This window comes from Jaculus jaculus, chromosome 6, assembly GCF_020740685.1.
Source record: "Jaculus jaculus isolate mJacJac1 chromosome 6, mJacJac1.mat.Y.cur, whole genome shotgun sequence".
Classification (NCBI taxonomy): Eukaryota; Metazoa; Chordata; class Mammalia; order Rodentia; family Dipodidae; genus Jaculus; species Jaculus jaculus.
The window spans coordinates 81,251,409-81,272,342 of record NC_059107.1 but is presented as its reverse complement, the minus strand read 5'-3'; the positions used below and the strand labels follow the sequence as shown (position 1 = coordinate 81,272,342).

Sequence of the window (20,934 nt, the reverse complement as noted above, 5' to 3'; positions counted from 1 at the left end):
AAATTTCCCTTTGCCAGTCTTTAAAAATGCCTTGGGTAGTAAGTTTCATGTTCCCTATTCATGGCTCTGTACACAGTCAAGAGTGTTTCTTAGATTAGAAGAAAAGCAGAAAATATGAGAATCAGCTAAATAAACTTTAAAAAATACTTTGAAGTAGGAAATAACCTAAGAATCACAGGATGAATGACAAAGTCATAGACTTCTTGAAGCAATGAGATATGATGAACAATGAGATTTAAATCTCATTATATACTCATTTACAAATTCTTACTAATACATATTGCAAAAGGTTATTACTGGAAACAATTCAAGCTATCATTCATGCAAATGAATTATTTTGCTTTAAGAAAATGAAAATACTCCAGGCTAGTGGACACAAAGCAACTTTTTTTTTTTTTTTTGGTTTTTCGAGGTAGGGTCTCACTCTGGCTCAGGCTGACCTGGAATTCGCCATGGAGTCTCAGGGTGGCCTCGAACTCTCGGTGATCCTCCTATCTCTGCCTCCCGAGTGCTGGGATTAAAGGCGTGCGCCACCACGCCCGGCTGACACAAAGCAACTTTTATCAGAACTAGAAATCATCAAATTTGGAGTTCTAATGGTAGTTTTTCTTCCCTAAGTGTTCTTCAATATATAATACAAAATACACCAATACTAACTGGATTTTGATAATCATAAAACTCCTTGCTTTTTCATGTGATTTTATTACTAAATTACGGTATTTAAGAATATCCATGCATGAAACCAAAGTTATCAGCTGTGATGAATTATATAGCTTCAAAATGAAAATGCTGACCTTAAGAAAAAATATGTGTTGCAGAAAGAATAGAACTTACCAGGTAATTTTCCTTGTATTGCTAATTCATCAAACTCATTTGGAAACTTTAAACCCTCTGCTATTCTACTTCCTGTTGTCAAAATGTCATAGAGAAGCAAGCCAAATGAATAAACGTCAGCTTGTTGATTATAAATGACATTTCCTCTGGCAACTTCAGGTGCACGGAATCCTGAAAAGAAGCAGATGTAACAATGAATATGAACAACACCAGGGCTCATACTTGAGCCATCTGACAAAAGAGAGGATCCATAAGATAAGTATTAAACCAGGCCATTTTCTCCTCTGTGAGAAATAACCTTGATCAGATCAGTAAATAGGCGTATCCTAGGATAATGCCCCCCAAGATCAATCTGGAAACATAATAAGATATTTCAGTCTTTAATATGCTTCTCTATAATTATGATACAATCCTATTATAAGATCTTTAATCTTCAGTAAGATTACTCTAAACTGTAATAAGGACAAATAATAATGACTTATTGATTTGGGATTCATAATTAAAGAATTAACCATTATAAAAGAAAATGCCTATATCACTTTTGTCCATTAATACAAAAAGAATTGGAGTAGTAAGCAGTGCCAGGGCACTTGCCTAACATGCAGGAGTCCCTGGGTTCAATCCCCACTACCACAGAATGAGTCACTCGATTCATTAGTTAACTGAAAAAATCAAAGTCCTCTTAGTCTTATGCCTGAAATTCTTTGGAAAAGCAATAAACCTTTTATCCCACAAGAAAATCACCTTCAATTCTTCATGAAAAAGTTGGCAATTTTAACATCATTTCAAAATAGTGAAAATAATTAAAAGGGCTGGAGAGATAGCTCAGGAATCAAGGTGCTTGACTGTAAAGCCTAACAACTGGAGTTTAATTTCCCAGTGCCCACATGAGCCAGATGCACAAGGTGACACTTGCATCTGGAGTTAATTTATATAGTGCCTTGAGGCCCTGGTGTGTCAATTCTGTCTGTCTCTCTTCTCTGCATCTCTCTCTGCTTTCACATAAATAAATAAAAATTAAAAATATTAAAAGATCCAACCATAAAAAATAGCACAATAATACATTCTATATAGCAAATTAAAAATCATTTTAACATGATATACTATAAAATAACTTAAAAGAAAATCTGAAATATAATTGTGGGAAGACAGTTATCAAATGTATGGGAAAATAAGCTGAATTAATTATACTAAAAATATACATGTCAGTATATTTCATATTGGTATAACATGGTATCTCTGACTTCACCTCAAAGATTTATATTCACATATGAAGAGAATAGAAGAAAAGAGAACAAGTGAGCAATACATTTATGATGAGTGAATCTATACGTTGGGTAGAGCCATATATGTTGTATTATCCTTTTAAGTTTGGGCAGGTTAAAATGTTTTCAAAATGAAAATCAGTGAAAACATACATAATTAATGTATAAAATAAGTTATAAAAATATAAGAATGATTTTGTGTGTGTGATTATGAGTGCATGTACACTTGTGCCACACATGTAGAGATCTGAGGACATTAGGGTGTTGATCATCACCTCCCCATCTCATGGGGGCAGAATCTCTATCTCCCCTCCTCTTCCTTCTTCTTTTCCTCCTCCTTCTTTACTGTGGCACTTGCTCCTTGCCAGCTTAGCTGGCCAGTGTGCTTCTAGGCAATTACCATGACTCCGTTTCCCATCTCGTAGTCATCTGGGATTACAGAAGCCTACCACAGTGTGGGGCTTTTTGTTTTTATACATGAAGATAAAACTCAAGTCCTCAGGTTTGAGAAGTAAGTGTATTTTTCCTCTTAGCCATCTCCTCAGCCCTGATTGTGTATATTTTATTTCCTGGTCAATAGTTTAAGATTGTTTTGCAATGAACATATGTGTTTTTTATAATGTAAATGTGCAACCAGGATGATACAATGTATGAGTTCACAGCCTTCCAGGAAAGGACTGAATTCAGAAGCAGTTCTAAGTAGGTAAAGCTGAGCATTTCTTCAGCAAGGTGGAAGGACATGGGGAATCAAAAAGACAGAGATTATAAGGGCTCTAGCCTCATCAATGGATTAATCCATTGCTGGATTTATAACTGAACTGACTATTGAGAAGTGGTGGCGGTTACAGGAAGTGGGGCATGATTGGACAAAGCAGGTCACTGTTTGAGAGTGCATCTAGCCTCAAGCCTCTCTGTCCCTCTCTCACCTCATTCTGCTTCTGACTGCCATGAGAGCAGCTCGCTATGCCACATGCTTCCCACAGTAGCTCACCTCACTTCAGGCCAAATCAATGGCATAAGCCAACCAGCGACTGAAACCTGTGAAACTGTGGTACAAAATAAACCTTTCCTAATTGAAGCTGATGTTCTTGCCAATTTTATGCTAGCCAGGAAAGCAAACACATCTATATAACCAGACTGCCACTTTTTATGCCCTAAGCTAATGAATTGTGAATGTAATTGATTTCTAAAACATAGTTTCAATAAAGTGTAATTGTGACATGACATAAACAGGACAAAATACCTTGAATTAAAATTGCTATAGCATTTTACAGAAGCTTTTCTGAATATTTCATTTGATATGCACAAGTATCAGCAGTCAACAGACAACATTTTATAAATAATATACACCCTTCAGAAGTGTTTTAAAGTAACAGATATAATCATAGTCAAGGGTGCTTGAAATCACAAGACACCTGCATATGAGCTTATTGACAATCTTTAATAATTATCTTCTTAGAATTTAAAAGGGATTTTGGAGGCTGATTTAAATCTTTTTCAATTACTTATTATACATACAGCACACTAACTGGGTTATCTATTATATCAAGGTTCTATTCAAGGACTATTAAATGTCCAGTGTATTTCTTTCATTGGTAAATGCACTAGTAGAATTTGGACTCAAAGGATCATAAAATAGAAAGAGACTTGAGAAGCTTTCTAATTTCTTGATTCTCATCCAATATACATGTTTATTTATAAGTGGTTTTTTTTTCTTTTTTTCTCTAGACTTCTACTCACAGAGGAGAGCTGCACAGAATACTGGATTTTTTTTTTCACAATGATTCAAAAAACATTAAGGAAGATAATCATGAGTATAAAGAAAGAAATATTTACTTCAATATGTAAATATTTTCAATTTCACCTTCTCCCTTTCAGAATCCATGTCTTCAATGACATTATTCTCAATATGTTAACATAATATTATTCATATCATGAGAAAGCACCTTAATTACTATTCCTTTTACATGGTTCTTTATGTTCATCCAGTGAATTACTAGTGTCCTTGATTTAATTAAAAATTTATTGATGAGCACCTCAAATTATTCAATTCAGTACTTTGTACATGTTAATAAATCACTGCCAGCAGCATAGATACAATAATATACAGTAAGTATAATTTTCCTCTGTAGAATTACCATAAAAATTATTATGTTAAAATAACTGAATTATGGGCTAGAGAAATTATTTAGTGGTTAAGGCATTTGCCTGCAAAGCCAAATGACCCAGGTTCAATTCCCCCAGGACCCATGTAAGCCAGATACACAAGGGGCACATGCATCTGGAGTTTGTTTGCAGTGGCTAGAGGCCCTGCCATGCCCATTCTCTCTTTCTCTCTCTCTCTCTCCTTGAAAATAAATATATAAAAATTTTGAAAAGGAATCATTTTAAAAAATAATTGAATTAGGATTTATTGTTTAAAATTTATTTTTAAAAGAAATTTTTTAGAGAAGCCCACATGTTAGCCAAAATAATGATTAAATTTAAAAAGAGACAGACAAGACAATAAGAAATATATTGAGCTTGAGGATATGCCATGTGGTACCAGGCATATTTGTTTTTTACTTTCAGAAGAGTATGAGTTGAGCCTAGCTCTACCAGTAATAGTATATACAGAATAGTACATACAGAAATAAGATTTTATATGTCCATAGACTGTGCATTTTGTGGCTGTTGACTGACCTGACGATATCCAGAAGCATTTAGTCCACTGAACTCTGTACTCATCACAGGCTGGAACTCTTCAAGTCATTTAATGATGAAATCACCTGCCCCATATTTACCTTTACAAGTATACATGGACCTGACATGGCAATGTGTCCTTGTCAGTGGATGAAATGTTTCTACTTTGGACTGTGATGGTGCTAGGCCACAATTTCTGATCTTATGCTGCTTTGGTTTGCATCTTGTACTACCTTACAAGTATTTTTAAATTTTTCTCCATTGAGTTCCCTTATCTGTAGACTAGGAATACCAACCTGACCAATATCAGAGCATCATGAAGATTAGATGACATAATAAACTCATGCAAAATGCTAAGCACAAGCCAGGCACAGGTATTCATGCTCTTAAAGACTGTGTCCTCTCACTGTCCTTTGGAGACAACCATAACTCTGATACTCCCATGACACCCAGGGTGAAGGCACTTCAGTTGAGGTTAATATAAAACATATACAAAAATATATAATAAATATATGCTCTTTCATTTCACTAGAAATTATAAGATTAAAAGATGTAACATTAATAGAAAGATCCACCAAAGGGAAAATGTAGATAAAACTCAGATGAGAGGAACGTTTTTCTTCCCAGGGAGCAGCATGATTTGGGGCAAGGACACATTTGGTAATGGTAGCAGTAGTAGTGATAGGTGTTGTTAATGCTAATTTAGGCCAGAGTTTAGGGATAATTATAAGTGCTCTAACAATAAATAAAGAAATAGTCAACAGAACTTTAGGCTATAATAAGATAATTCATGTGTCTGGGAGGGCAGTGAGCAGAAGAGAAGGAATCAGGCCTTGTTTTTTCTTGTCATCTTTCTCCATATATATGTTATTAAAATTAGACATTACAGATTATAAGGAATCAGGAACATTCATTTGGCTTGGAGTTTTAGGAAAGTTTTGACAAAAATCAGAAAATCAGATAGTAAAAATGAAATGCTCTGAGTGTGAAGCAAGTTGAACTGGATTAGCTGCTGATTGGCCTACACCACTAAGGAGAGAAATGGGAAAGAACAGCCCAAAGTACATGAGTAGTGCCTGTAGAGATCCACTGCTCTAGTAAGCACAGAAAGCTGCAAAGGAAGAGTGCCTTCCCCATGAAAACACAGTCTCACAGTCTTGTTCACAGGATAGAGAAGGATAATCTACAGCCCTTTACTAAGTAATTAGCCCACTTTGGTATCACATCAAAAAATGAACAAATATTCCAAAAGAAAGTCATGTTTGTGTCCATTTTTCTTGGTGGAAATATTGGTTTATTTCAAGCCTGTAATTAACATCATTTGCTACTCATGGCTCTATTGTTTATATTTTCTGGTTTTGTAATTAAGGTTGAATAGTTAATAATCTTCAAGCACATGTCAAAGTTGCATGAGACCTAGAAGGTAGAGTATAGGATTTAAATAAAACTAAGTATGAGGCTGAGGAGATTCATCAGTAGTTAAAGGTGCTTGCTTATAAAGCCAGCCAGCAAAGGTTCAATTCCTCAGCCAGCCATGTTAACCATGTAAAGTCAGGCATTCATTTGCAGCAACAAAAGTCACTAACATCTTTCTCATTCTCTCTCTCTCTGACACACACACACACACACACACACACACACACACACACACATACACTTTTAAATAATTTTAGCCAAATACATCTGGATGAAGTTCTCATTTAGATTGAATTAGCATGCTGGCCATTACTTGGAAACATTATCTTACTCATAATTTTATCTTTTTGTAAATGAAAAATAATAGCAAATTTATAGATGTGATATAAGGATAAGAGATTGTACCTCTAATGTAGCTGGCCATGCAGCATGGAACACAGCAAGTGCTCAAGAAATAGTAATTATTTTGGCCATTATTGAATTACTAGGGATAATTATAAGTGCTCTAACAATAAATAAAGAAATAGTCAACAGAACTTTAGGCTATAATAAGATAATTCATGTGTCTGGGAGGGCAGTGAGCAGAAGAGAAGGAATCAGGCCTTGTTTTTTCTTGTCATCTTTCTCCATATATATGTTATTAAAATTAGACATTACAGATTTATTTAAATTATTAAGTGAAAAGATTCTCAGCTACAAATACACACTCTGAACTACATAGGAGAATGTATGCTTACTTCCAAAATTCAGGGACACAAAAATAAACTGGAAAATGCCTATTTGGAGCAAAATTACAACCAAGCATTGGAACCTGAGAAATCTGGGGCCCTTTGCTTATTTGAGTTCATAGGTTGTAGGAGAGGAAAACAAACTGGGACCTTTGCCTAGAGACATCCTCTAATGTCCTTTCTTCTAGCTTAGTCATGTTGTTTGAATTAAGCTTCATCATCAAGATATCAAGTTTCCAAAAGCCTTATTTATAAATAAGCAACTATAGTCCCTGAATCCCTTTTCAAATCAAAATTTGAAAGACAGCAGCATGTGCAGATCCCTGGTGCTGTGGTTGTTTCTTAGTAACCAGAGACTGATAAACCTGAAAGTAGAAAACTAAGGGTGTTGAGGCAATTAGGGGGAAAAGGGATGTCCATGGGTAAACATTGAGATGAGACTCATATTGAGAAAATGCAATGATATAACAGGGCATAGGGAATGGATCTCCACCAGCAGCAGAGGGGCTAATAGTAGTAGTAGTGAGGTCACTAAAATAGGTATGGCAGAAGAGGATTGGGAGTGACTCTAAAAAGCAGCACTAAAATCCCAGATAAGCCAAGACTGCCCAGGACTCCTAGAGGTTAAGGATGAAATAGCATCAAGAGTGAGCACATTTCATTCCCCATAGTTACCATGACTCATCATACTGTGCTGAACTAAGTAGAAAAACACACTGTTTTTACATATTGAAGCAATAACTTATGATTTACACAGCACAACTGAAGTTCTATGTTGAAAGCCCTACATGTCATATGAAAACCTTTATAGAAGAAGGTTGTATGTTTGTACCAGAAACAGTACAACCAAAAACAGCCCACGTAAAATCTTGCATGTAAAACTTACAAAGCCAAAAATGTTTAGGAATACTGACTTTCCAGATATGAAAGAATTAATATTGATGCTCCTGTCCAACAATTACATCATCCTTGGTCAAGTCAGAATTAGCCACTGAACTCAAACAGGGATGTATTTCAGTGATGAAATATGTATACTCACAGAATGTCAGAAAAAGAGACCTTAATAAAAAACAGGTAAAATTATTTATTTAAAAAACGTAGGCTGGAGAGATGGCTCAGTGGTTGAAGGCATTTGCTTGAAAGTATGATGGCCCTGGTTATATTTCCCCGGCACCCACATAAAGCCACATGCACAAAATGTCAGATGCATCTGAAGTTCATTTGCAGTGGCAAGAAGCCCTGGTGTGCCAATTTTTTTTTCTCTCTCTCTCTCTTTACCTCTCTCTCTCAACTGGCAAATGAATAATATTTTTTTTTAAATCTTGAGTTTTGAGAGTTGAGTTTCAGAGTTATGAAAAATATTTTTAAATCTGAGTTTGATTTTCCACATTTTCAGTTGTCACAGAACCAAGACTAAAGCTTTTGTGTTAACTTTTACTATTGACATATTATTTAAAGATAATTAAAATGTCTAGCTTTGGGGCTGGAGAGATGGCTTAGCAGTTAAGGTCCTTGTCTGCAAAGCCAAAGAACCCAGGTTCAATTCCCCAGGACTCATATAAGCCACATGTACAAGGTGGCACATATGACTGGAGTTCATTTGCACTGGCTAGAGGCCTGGGTGTTCCCATTCTCTTTTACTTTCTGCCTATTTCTCTCACTCTTTATCAAATAAATGAATGAATGAATAAATAAATAAATAAATAAATCAGTCTAGGTTTTAAAAACATAACTTGAGAGCTGGAGGGACTGCTTAGCAGTTAAGGCACTTGCCTGCACAGCCAAAGGACCCAAGTTCAATTCCCCAGGACCCACGTTAGCCAGATGCACAAGGGGGTGTATGTGTCTAGAGTTTATTTGCAGTGGCTGGAGACCCTGGCACACCCATTCTTTCTCTTTCTCTGTCTCTCTCTCTCTCTCTCTCTCTCTCTCTCTCTCTCTCTCTGTCAAATAAATAAATAAATAAATAAAAATATGTAATGTGAGTTCTGGATAGATGGCTCAGTAGTTAAAGGTTCTTGGTTACAAAGCATGATTGACTGGCTTCAGCTCCCCAGTACCCACATAAAGCCAGATGTACAAAGTAATATATACATCTGGAGTTTGTCTGCAGTTGCAGGAGGCTGTGGTGACCCCCCCCACACACACACACACTGTTTCTCTCTGTCTACCTCTTTCTCTTACAAAAAAAAAAATTAAAATCTAACTTGACATCAGATATCCTCTCCTCTTTACTAAAATTTTCTCCTGAAAAACTACAAGTTTAATTTTTTGTTAATCTACAAAAAGAACAATAAAAATGTTTATGTAATTGTAGTGGTTTGATTCAGGTGTCCCCATAAACTTAGGTTTTCTGAATGTTAGCTGATTGAGATTTGGGAACTAACACTTCCTGGAAGCAGTGTATTATTGGGGGCAGGCTTATAGATGTTATAGCCAGTTTCCCCCTATCAGTGTTTGGCACACTCTCCTGTTGCTATTGTCTACCTTATGTTGGCCAGATGGTGATGTCTACCCTCTGTTCATATCACCGTTTTCCTCTGCCATTGTGGAGCTTCCCCTCCAGCCTGTAAGCCAAAATAAACCTCTTTTTTCAAGGAGCTGCTCTTGGTTGGGTGATCTCTACCAGCAATGCAAACCTGACGGCAACAGTAATGATCATCATATATAAAGAATAAACATCTGGGGATGGAGAGATGGCTTAGTGGTTAAAACACTTGCCTGCAAAGCCAAAGGACTTTGGTTTGATTCTCCAGAACCCACATAAGCCAGATGTACAAGGGGGCACATGCATCTGGAGTTTGTTTACAGGGCTGGAGGCCCTGACATGCCCATTCTCCCTCTACCTGCCTATTTCTGTATCTCTCTCCCTCTCAAATAAGTAAATAAAAAATAAAATATTTTAAAAAGAAGAATAAACATCTATTCATATTACAAGTTACACTTTTCTTTTCACACTCCTGAACTCACATCTGAGGACCCTGGGAATCCATTTTAAGGAGAGACTTAAGAAAATGCATTGCCTACCTGGGGTGCCCTCTGACGTTTTTATCCCCATTCTACAGCAGTACTGTGCAATCCCATAGTCTGCGATCTTTGCAATGATGGCTGCATTGGGATAGAGAGTAAAAAGGAGCACATTGTGGGGCTTCAGGTCACGGTATATAATCATGGCTGAGTGGAGATATCTGCCAGAAAATATACAAGAAACCACTTTGAAATATGATTAAGGTATAGTAATTATGTCAGAATTTCCCTGAATATGCAATATATTTTATATAAACATACCAAACCTTATGTTACCTTTAAAGTTGAAAGATATTTCACAAAGAAATTAAAACATAAAAAAATTAATATTGCAGACTTCCAGTTAAGATAGTAGAATGGAAGTCTCACCAAAGAAACTTAGGAAGTAAAAGAAGACAAGCTAAAACACAGTATGCTCTTCTACAGCCGGAAACAAGATCTGTAAAGAAATTCATTAAACCAGGTGCAATTCCTACAAAGCCTCTTGGGGTGAATCTGTTCCAGACTGGTCAACAGAGAAATGGCCCCTAGTAATAATGAAATACACAAAATTCCAGAAAGATTACTCAAAAGAATGATTATAAGTATGCTCAAAGGAATCAAACAAGACAAGAAACTCTTGAAGGATCCCAAAAGAAAACAGAAAAAAGCAAGTGAATGAAACAAGCAGGTCAATAGATAAGAGTAAGGAAATAGAAAAACTGAAGCAAAACCAATTGGAAATGTAAAAATGTAAGTCACAGAAAGTTAAGCTAAAAACTCTAGAAAACCCTCACCAGTGGAATATATCATGGAGAGGACAGAGTATCTGAGCTTGAAAACCAAGTAAAGGGTTTGGATCATTCCAACAAGTAAAAATAAATCAAGTTATAAGAAGGTATGAGGGGCTGGAGAGGAATTTGCCTGTGAAGCCTCAGGACCCAGGTTTGACTTACCAATATCCACATAAGCCAGATGCACAAGGTAGTACCTATGTCTGAACTGGCCTTGGCACACCCATTATTTCTTCTCTCTCTCATAATAAATTAAATAAATAAATAAAATAATATATTTTTTTAAAAAGGTATGAACAGTCATGTCCAGACCTTCAAGATGAGTTCAAATCTAAGAATTCAAAGCACAGAATAATTTCAATATAAATGCATAGTAAGTATTTTCAATAAATCATTCAAAAAATTCCCAAAATTAGGAAAATATATTCCAATACAGACATTGGAGGAATGTAGAATAGCAAACAAATAAAACTAGAAAAGAATCTCCCCTCATCATATTATAATTAAACTACTAAGTATATAAACCAATGAAAATATACTGAAAGCATCAAGGGAAAAGCAATAACTCACTTATCAAGACAGGTATCAGAAAGCAACAATACTTTTCTCAAAAGAAACTTTAAAAGCAAAGAGATATTTAAATGATGTATTCCAAGTTCTGAAAGACAGCTGCCAATCCAGACTACTATACCCAGCAAATCTATCCATTATAATTTAAAGATAAAGAAAAAGTTCACATGTTTAAAACAGACTAAAGAATCCATGACCACTAAGCCCACTCTAGAGAAAAGAACTTAAGGAATCCTTCAGATTAAAGAGAAGGAAAAGCAATATTTACATGAGGCCACAGGAAAGAATAGACTATGGTTGAATATTGAGTCAATGCAAGAAAGGAATTGAAAAACACTAAGTACTACAAAAAACAAGAAGAATGATGGGAATTAATAAATACATTTCAATAATAACTATAAATTATTTCAATTCCCCAATGGAATGACACAGAGTAACAGAATGAATTAAGAGGCAGGATCCTTCTATTTTTTGCTTCTATAAAATTCACCTCTTTATAAAATACAGATGCTACCTTAAGGTGAAAGAGCAGAAAATGGTGCTTTAAGCAAGTAGACACAGGATACAATCTGGTATTGCTCTTCCAATATCTGTCAGGATAGACTTTAAATGAACAGTTGTTAGAAGAGATAAGAAAGGTCACTTTATGCTGGTTAAGGAAACAATCCAACAAGAAGACATTATAATTTTAAACACATATACACCAAAATCAGGTGCATCCAATTTCATTAAACAAACACTGTTAGATATAAGTCACAGACTAACCCTAGCACAATAGAAGTAGGCAACTTCAATACCCTACTCCTATCAACTGACAGATAACCATGACAAAAATTTTACTTTTAAAAATCCAATATTACAAAAGATATGTTTCTTACAAAAATAATAAAAAATCAGTGTCATCAAACCTGGTGACCAAGATTTAAAGTTTAAAAACAACCATGTCACCAACAAATATTACAGACTTTAATATACCATTACAGTTACTGAAAAGGTATTCTGAATTAATTGATTATCAAATGAGTAGTTTATTATTAAAATGGAAATATATTAGCTGGGCTGAGATTAATGCCTATAATCCAACACTCAGGAGGCAAACATGAGACTGAGATGAGAGTTCAAGGCCAGTCTAGGTTATAAGTGAGAACTTCTCTCAAAAAAATTTAAAAAAAAAAGGGGCTGGAGAGATGCCTTAGTGGTTAAGTGCTTGCCTGTGAAGCCTAAGGACCCTGGTTCGAGGCTCAGTTCTCCAAGTCCCATGTTAGCCAGATGCACAAGGGGGCGCACACATCTGGAGTTCATTTGCAGAGGCTGGAAGCCCTGGTGCGCCCATTCTCTCTCTCTCCCTCTATCTGTCTTTCTCTCTGTGTCTGTCTCTCTCAAATAAATAAATAAATAAATTTTAAAAATAAATAAATAAATAAAAATAAAAAAAGAAAAGAAAAGAAATAGAAAAACATAGTAAGAAGATGAGGGGAAAAGAGGAAGAAAGAAAGTACAGTAAGAGTCCATTGGGATTTGTTGTTATCTTCATTTATTTGCCCTTCTTAAAACTATATAGAAGTTTGGTTTCTTGTAGCTTTTAATAGTCTATCACCTATTTATTTTTCATTAAAATTTTGGAGAATATTTTTGTAACTATATAAACTTCTAGATCTGTTTGATGATACAATTCACAATACAATTAATTGTGTTATATGTTACAGTTAACAAAGAATCATTGAACCAAAAGTTAGGATAAATAAACTACCATTTGTATGAGGATGATGTCAGGATTCAAAGCCTGACCTGTTATAAAAGTAACTATATTTGGTAATCAAAGCAAGTAATAAAAACTAGTTAATATAAAACATGATGTTTTGATCTCATCCATTCTTTGTCCCTGGTCAGAGATCTCACCATTTCCTAACAACTAATAAAAGTGTCATGAACTGGCCTTATACCTATTTAAACTTCTGATTTCCCTCAATTCTTTCTTTTTTGTTTCCTTTATCTCACAGATATAGTATGACATTTATTGAGAGAATATTTTCCCATAGGGAGGCAATTTTAAATCTTTTCCTTGTGTTTTTGGCTTTGGTTCATGTTGTATCAATAAATATTTACTTCACTATGTAGTACCCATCATTGCTGGAGAGTAGAAGCAGAAAAGCTATGACACATTGAACTTTTCCTTGGATAATGGCTAGTGTGAGCATATCAACTTCATCAAGTAAGGTTCTCTCATCCAGGATGTACTCAGGACATTTGACATTAAGCTGGTCCATTTTGGTATACATATTTTAGGTTAATGCACTAATGGAGTTGACCTTAATAATAAGTAATAAGCTTAGAAGGAAAGTTTACTAAGGGCTTACTAAAAGCCCATTAACTATTCTTGATGAAAGGCAGGAGATTAAGGATAAAAAAAAGTCAAAGCTAAGTCACACATCATGGAAAAGTATCCAGAACCTTCATAATGCATGCCTATTTCCCAATGAAAATAGAACACAGACACTTTCAAAATACTTTGGAATAGCATATATATATGTAGTGACAATTAAAACAATGTCACTAAAACATAAAGATTATCTGGGGAATTTATAATGTACATGTATAGAATTTAAGTTTAATTTACAACTTGAATATCTTAGAATTGTAAAATAGCTTTTGCTTTTGAAATCAAAATAAGTATAAATCATGCCTTCCTGACAATAACTCAGCCATAATTAAAACACTGTATACAAATGAGTATTTTTCAAATATTTTTTAACATAAATGCTTTACTTAAACATTCTTTACTTTACCCAAAAATCACATAATTTTGTTTCAGGTATAACAGTAATGTTAAAATTAACAAGTTGAATTTTTACCTGAAACACATAAACTTAGCCATTTGTGTATTTTTATATTTATTTTTAGTTTTAGATGCTCTTTTATTTATTTATTTATTTATTTATTTATTTATTTATTTATTTATTTTAGTTTTCTATTCAGCAAATACAGGCAGTTTGGTACCATTATTAAGCTCATCCATGACCTACCCCCTCCCCATTGGCCCCTCCTTGTTGAGGGATATGGGTCATGCTTTGTGGAGTTAGCCCACAGTTATTGGTATGATAAATGTCTCTGCATATTCTGACCCAACATGTGGCTCTGACATTCTTTCCGCCCCCTCTTCCACAAAATTTCCCTGAGCCATGTTAGGTTCATTTTTGGTCTGCTTCAGTGATGAGGTGTTGGGGGCCTCTGAGGCTCTGGCTCTCTGATTTGGTAGGAGTTGATTTTTTTCTGTGTCGGTCTCCTTCCCCCTTGTGCTGGTATCTGGTTCATCAGGAAAAGAGCACCATTGCTTGTTTTGCTAATTTTCCTTAGTTCCAGCTGGGGGTCTTTTGAGATATGATGGGGTGACTCTCTCCTTAAGATCTGCATCTATCTGAAAAAGAGAAGCAGATTCTCCAATGGAGAGTAAATTAGTTCCATGACAAATGAAATAACACATACTTTTTTTTAATAGAGAGTTTAATAGGTGTAGGCCCTCTTGTAGCTCATGATTGATAGTAGCTTGATATGGGAGAGAGGGTTTATGTTTGAATATCATTGTGACTTGTTTCCCAGCTCCAGCTATGGGTCCTGTACCGCTGAGAGGATCAGTTAGACAAATCAAGAGAGTTGGATCCCCACCATGGCTGTGTGCCACTATTGCACTTGTGTGGGCATCACAACCAGTTATTTGTTGCTAAGTAGGTTAGACCATGAGTTGCTTGGAGAGATATTAGTTATTTATGTGGTGTATTACATTGACAGATTTCCATATGTTGAACCACCCTTGTGTTCCTGGGATGAATCCCACTTGGTCAAAGTGGATAATGTTTTTGATGTGTTGTTGGATTCAGTTTGCAAGGATTTTGTTCAGGATTTTTGCATCTAAGTTCATTAGGGAAATAGGCCAGTAGTTTTCTTTTCTTATGGCATCTCTGCCTGGTTTTGAAATTAGGGTGATACTAGCTTCATAAAAGGAGTTGGATATCTTTCCCTGTTCTTCAATTGTTTGGCACAGTTTAAGGAAGATTGGTTTGATTTCTCCCATGAAGGTTTGATAGAATTCAGCTGATAAGCCATCTGGTCCTGGACTCTTCTTTTGGGGGAGGTTGGTTTTTTATTACTTTTTCAATCTCCATGAGTGTGATGGGTTCATTGAGGTGATTAATCTGTTCTGAGTTTAGCTTTGATAGGATGGTCGGCATCCAGGAATTTATCCATCTCCTCCACATTATCCAGTTTTGTGGAGTAGAGGTTTTTAAAATAAGTCCTGATGATTCTCCCAATTTCACTTATGTCTGTTGTGATCTCTCCTTTTTCATTTTGAATTTTGTTAATTTGAAGCTTCTCCTTTTTTGCTTGATCAAATTGGCCAGGGGGTTGTCAATCTTGTTTATTTTTTCAAAGAACCAGCTCTTTGTTTTGTCAATTGTCTTAATTGTTTCCTTGGTAATTTCTGCTCTAATTTTAATTATTTCTTTCCTTCTGGAGCTCTTTGGGTTGGATTTTTCTTGTTTTTCCAGTGCCTTTAGGTGGATGGTTAGGTTATTGATTTGGGATCTTTTTGTCTTTTTATGAAGGCATTGAGTGCTATGAATTTTCCCGAGGACTGCCTTCATTGTGTTCCATAAGTCTTGGTATGATGTGTTCTCATTGTCATTAAGTACCAGGAATTTTGCAATTTCCTTTTTTTTATTTCATCCACTATCCATTTATTGTTTAAAAGTGTGCTGTTCAGTTTCCAGGTGCCATTGGGATTCTTGGTGGGTCTTTTGTTGTTGATCTCTAGCAATATAGCATTGTGTTCTGATATCATGCAGGGAATTATGTCAATCTTCCTAAATATGTGGAGGCAGTCTTTGTGACCCAGCATATGGTCTATTTTAGAGAATGTTCCATGGGCTGCTGAGAAGAATGTGTAGTCTGTGGATTTGGGATGGAAAGTTCTGTAGATGTCTGTTAGGTCTAAGTGCTCTACGGTTTTGTTGAGCTCTCTTACTTCCCTGTTGAGTTTCTGTTTGGATGATCTGTCTATACTGGTAATGGTGTATTGAAGTCCCCAGCTATGATGGTGTTGGTGGTTATTTTTGTTTTATTGTCAAGTAGGTTTTGTTTTACAAACTGTGGTGCTCCTGTGTTTGGTACATACAAATTTATGATTGTAATATTCTCTTGATGGATCGTTCCCTTGATGAGTAGGAAATAGCCTTCTTTGTCTTTTTTGATAATATTTGGTTTGAAGTCTGTTTTATCTGATATTAATATAGCTACACCTGCTTGTTTCTTCTTCCCATTTGCTTGGAATATTGTCTTCCACCCCTTTACCTTGAGGATGTGTCTGTCTTTAGTGATGACGTGGGTTTCTTGAAGGCAACAGATTGAGGGGTCTAAGTTTTTTGATCCATCCTGTTAGCTTGTGTCTCTTGATGGGTGAATTAAGGCCATTAATATTTAGGGTAATGACTGTGAGATTTGATTTGATCCCTGCCATATTGTGGTGGTAGATATGTGTTCATGTTTTCATGGGATTTGTATATTTTTGTGCCTACTCTGGGTTTGGTTGTTGTGATCCGCTTCTTGTAGGCATTTGAGGTTGGTTATTTGTTTCTTCTTTATGGAGAATTTCCTGAAATACTCTTTGTAGGTTTGGTTTTGTGTTCATATAATTGTAAAGCTGAGTTTTGTCATGGAAAGTTTTTCTTTCACCATCTCTTATGAGGGATACTTTTGCCGGCCAAGATGGCGACTACCTAGCTGCCCTGCAAATCCCAGGGAAAGAAAGGCAAGACATTAAGGGTTTTCTGGGACTTCTTATCAGTGGGAGGGCACGGGGGGGGGAACAGTGAATCATGGATCCCCTCGCAGGTGGGTAGACCACCCCTAACACCAAATAGCCATCGCGCCCCACCGCCAACACCCCACGACCCGCCACCATGGCCCTGCGATGCCCCTCTGCAGTTGTGTGCCCACCACCGCGACTCCACACCCACCGCCAGGGACCCGGGCCCACCTCAGCAGACCCACAACCTGCCATCTCAGTCCTGCACCCTGCCGCCGCCGCACCCACTTCTGCACCCAGATCACGCGCACAGATCGATCCCTGTGTGAGGAAGCTTAAGTTGCTCTGCACACTTGCCCACACTACTGTTCAGCAAGCCCAGTCCCACAGCAATTGCCACACAAGCCCAGAGTGTCTCTCGCTTTCGCCAGCTCAGGTGCCCTCTCCTACCTGTCTGCCATGCCCCCCATCCTACATTCTCCTGTGGTGGGGGAGCGAAGACTGTTTCTGGGTCCCAGGGTTCCCAGCCAGAGTTTGGGCTGCTTCAGGGCTTTGTACCTCAGTACTCCTCCAAGCTTGAATGCAAGCAGCTTTGGCGCATTACCACTTCAGAATTCAGGCAACTTTGGCACCCTGTCACGTAGTAGATAGGCAGCTTTGGCAAGTGGGAGCCAAAGCCCAGGCTACCTGACAACTGCCCCAGGCTGCCTCAGATTCCCATTGTGCTAGAGCCCATGCTCATCCACCCACCTACCTGCCCATACACTGTCATGGGCAGACCACAGCGCAAAAGAAAAATCAAATGCAAGAGAACCCAGTTAGACTACCCAGTCCTACAATGAATACATCTAACCAAAACATAGAAGAGTAACTAGGATCAGAACATCAAATTGAAGTTATGAGCAATGCAACCCTGACCAACCTACTGGTAGAACTTGCAGGAAAGCAACAAAGAACCAATAATCGTGTTGATGCTACCATCACTAAGTTAGAACAATTTGATAAGAGATTTGAAGAAGTTAAAAGAGACCTAAGAGTTTTGAGGGAGAGTGAAAAAAAGAGGACCTTAAAAATCAGCTGACCATACTAAATGAAGACATAAAGAAATGCAGGGATGAATTCCCAGAATCATCAAGAAAATCAGAAAATGATGTGAAAAGGGAGCTTGACAGAGCGATGGATATGATACATAGAAAAGTAGTAGAAAATGCAAACTTAACTGAACAAGCCAAAAACTCTCTAGAGGCTCTCAAGAACAGAGACAGTGAAGTGGAAGATAGAAACTCTGATCTGGAAGACAAGATGGAAGAAACAGTTTGAGAGTTCAAAAACTTCAGTAAGTTCAAAAGTTCCTGCAAACAGAACATGAAGGAATTGTGGGATACACTTAAACGTCCTAATATCAGAATCATTGGAATACCAGAAGGAGAAGAATTTCAGCCCAAAGGCATGGAGAACTTATTTAACAAAATAATTGAAGAAAACTTCCCCAGTCTCTTTAAAGAAAGGTCCATCAAGATACAAGAAGCCAACAGAACTCCAAACAGACTGAACCAAAGGAGAAACTCTCCAAGATATATTATCATATTATCTAAACAATGACATTAAGACATATTATCTAAACATTGACACCAAAGAGAAAATCCTAAAAGCAGCTAGGGAGAAACAGCACACCACTTAGTACTAACTGCTGGACCTCAAAGATTATTCTTATTAATTATCAAAAATAGGACATTAGTTTTTACTGACTTATAGACAAATGACCAATGTCCAGCTTATACCTCTTCTACAAAATCCTTTCCTGTAATTGGGTAGAACTATTTATTAAAAGACTAATGAAGGGCAATTAAACTTTCAAATTAAGTTACAGACTATTGTATAAAAAGAAAACATAGAGATAGGAAGGCTACATACTCAGTTCAAAGTTTAATATTTTCCCCTCTTTAAATACCAAGTGCTTAATTGTTATTAGGCAGTTCTCACTTCCAAGTAACCACATTTAGGGAAACATTAATTACACTGCTTAGCTAGTCCATGGGAAACAGTTACAGAAATAGAGACACTATCATGTCACAAAATCTGTTTATATATCAAAATCTATTTTGATATCTGAAGTTTACAAAATGGCTGACTTCTTAAAACTAATTATCCTTTCTGTAACTTAAGCGTTCTTCTCTTGGCAAGAGAAAGTAGACGCTTACCCATGAATGGAAAAATATTTAAGCACTAAACCTTTCTTAGAAGTTTAGGTTTGGACTTTTCAAGAAATTGACTTCTAAGAAATCAGCATGGTCTTTCTATATTTTCACTACCTTAAGATTAAAACTCTATGAACTCATTCATCCATCGTACTGTTTTGTTCTGGGCACTCAAGACCATTCTACTTTGTACTTTTACATTCTCAAATAAAACCTTAAGGTTATAAAGTATGCATAAACTTTTTGTATAATTTTGTCATTTAATCTATTTGGAAATGAGACTTTATACCACTCTTTTATATAAGAGAATAAATATTATGAATCAAATATCCTTTGAAAGTCAAATGACAGAAAACTCAAGTGGTATGAAGGAATCTGTGCAAGTGGCTGCATGAAGATATGTTTAGTAGCAGAGCCAGAAAGATCCGTGAAAGGATTAGGTGTGAGATAAGGAAGAATGAAGGATGACTCCCAAGCAAAACTGTGGGTTAGGGAAGGGAGAAGAGGAGGAAGGGACACAAAGAGCTCAATTCAAAAGTATTTTATTACTAAAGGCCACATAACTGTATGCACTAAGCATTTCTCATGGTTTATATACTGAAAACTAAGAAACTCGGGAAGGTAAAACGCATAGTTGCTAAGTGGGTAAGTAAGGATTTATCCCAGTCTTCTTGCTTTCAAAGGCATGGCCTTTCTACTGTGGATTACTGTCTTTTGACGGCTCCATCTAGTGTTCAGCTATAGGATTGGATGTGACCCTGAAACACATGACAGTCAAACCAAAGAACTTGTCAGAAGCATGGACTGATCTTTCCTTAATAGATTATCTAGTCTGCACTTTCCTAGATACTTAGAAACCTAACTTACTAATTTTAGGAGAGGTCAGTTCCAGGTTAAGATCCTGAGCTTGAACAGGACTCACTCCTGGGTTTAAATGCTACTACCACGAAGTATGAGCCTATTCATGCTCTCACTATCGTGGTAAGAAATCACAGAATATAATCAAAGGAATTATAGTCTTCATCAAAACTGTTTTCAGAATGCTACCAGGAAGTGGTGTTCTCAGGGGCCAGGGTGAGTTCAGGAACACATTTATTATTGAATACAAAGCATTACCTAATTACCTCAAGCCATCAGCCACATGCAGTGCAATCCTGTGCTGGAGGGTCCTGGTGAGGCTGGCTTTGTCCTGCTGAAGCAGGCGATCCAAAGAACCCTTGGAGGCCAACTCCATCACCAACATCCGAGGACGTATCCCAGCTGCCAGCAGAGATATTAAGCTGGGATGGTGGAGGTGACAGAGCACCACCAGCTCCTGCAAAAGTCCAGAATCCCAGAACATATGAGTCATGCATCACCAATATCCCCTTCCTTCCTTAACTGCCTAAACTCTATAGCAACAGTTTTCTCTGGGTGACTGGATTATTGAAGACTTTTCTTTCTTCTTTGAGTGTTTTTATTTTAACTCTCACTATTTTCAATAATAAACAGTTAAGTTTGAATTTTTTTATTTGTTTATTTTTGTTTTTTTTGAGGTAGGGTCTCACTCTGGCCCAGGCTGACCTGGAATTCACTATGTAGTCTCAGGGTGGCCTCGAACTCATGGCGATCCTCCTACCCCTGCCTCCTGAGTGCTGGGAT

The 20,934-nt window shown here is 36.7% G+C and overlaps 1 protein-coding gene across 2 annotated transcripts in view; it reads right to left on the bottom strand.

Annotated features, from left to right (window-relative positions):
* Positions 1 to 20,934, bottom strand: part of Lrrk2 (leucine rich repeat kinase 2) — a 169,308-nt gene that overhangs the window by 24,755 nt on the left and 123,619 nt on the right. For both annotated transcript variants that reach the window (XM_004662176.2, XM_045152027.1), the window contains exons 40-42: positions 20,418 to 20,608; positions 9,953 to 10,113; positions 835 to 1,005 (exon numbers count right to left, since the gene is read on the bottom strand). In XM_004662176.2, coding sequence (XP_004662233.2) covers positions 835 to 1,005; positions 9,953 to 10,113; positions 20,418 to 20,608 — 523 coding nt within the window. The remainder of the gene's footprint in view (positions 1 to 834; positions 1,006 to 9,952; positions 10,114 to 20,417; positions 20,609 to 20,934) is intronic.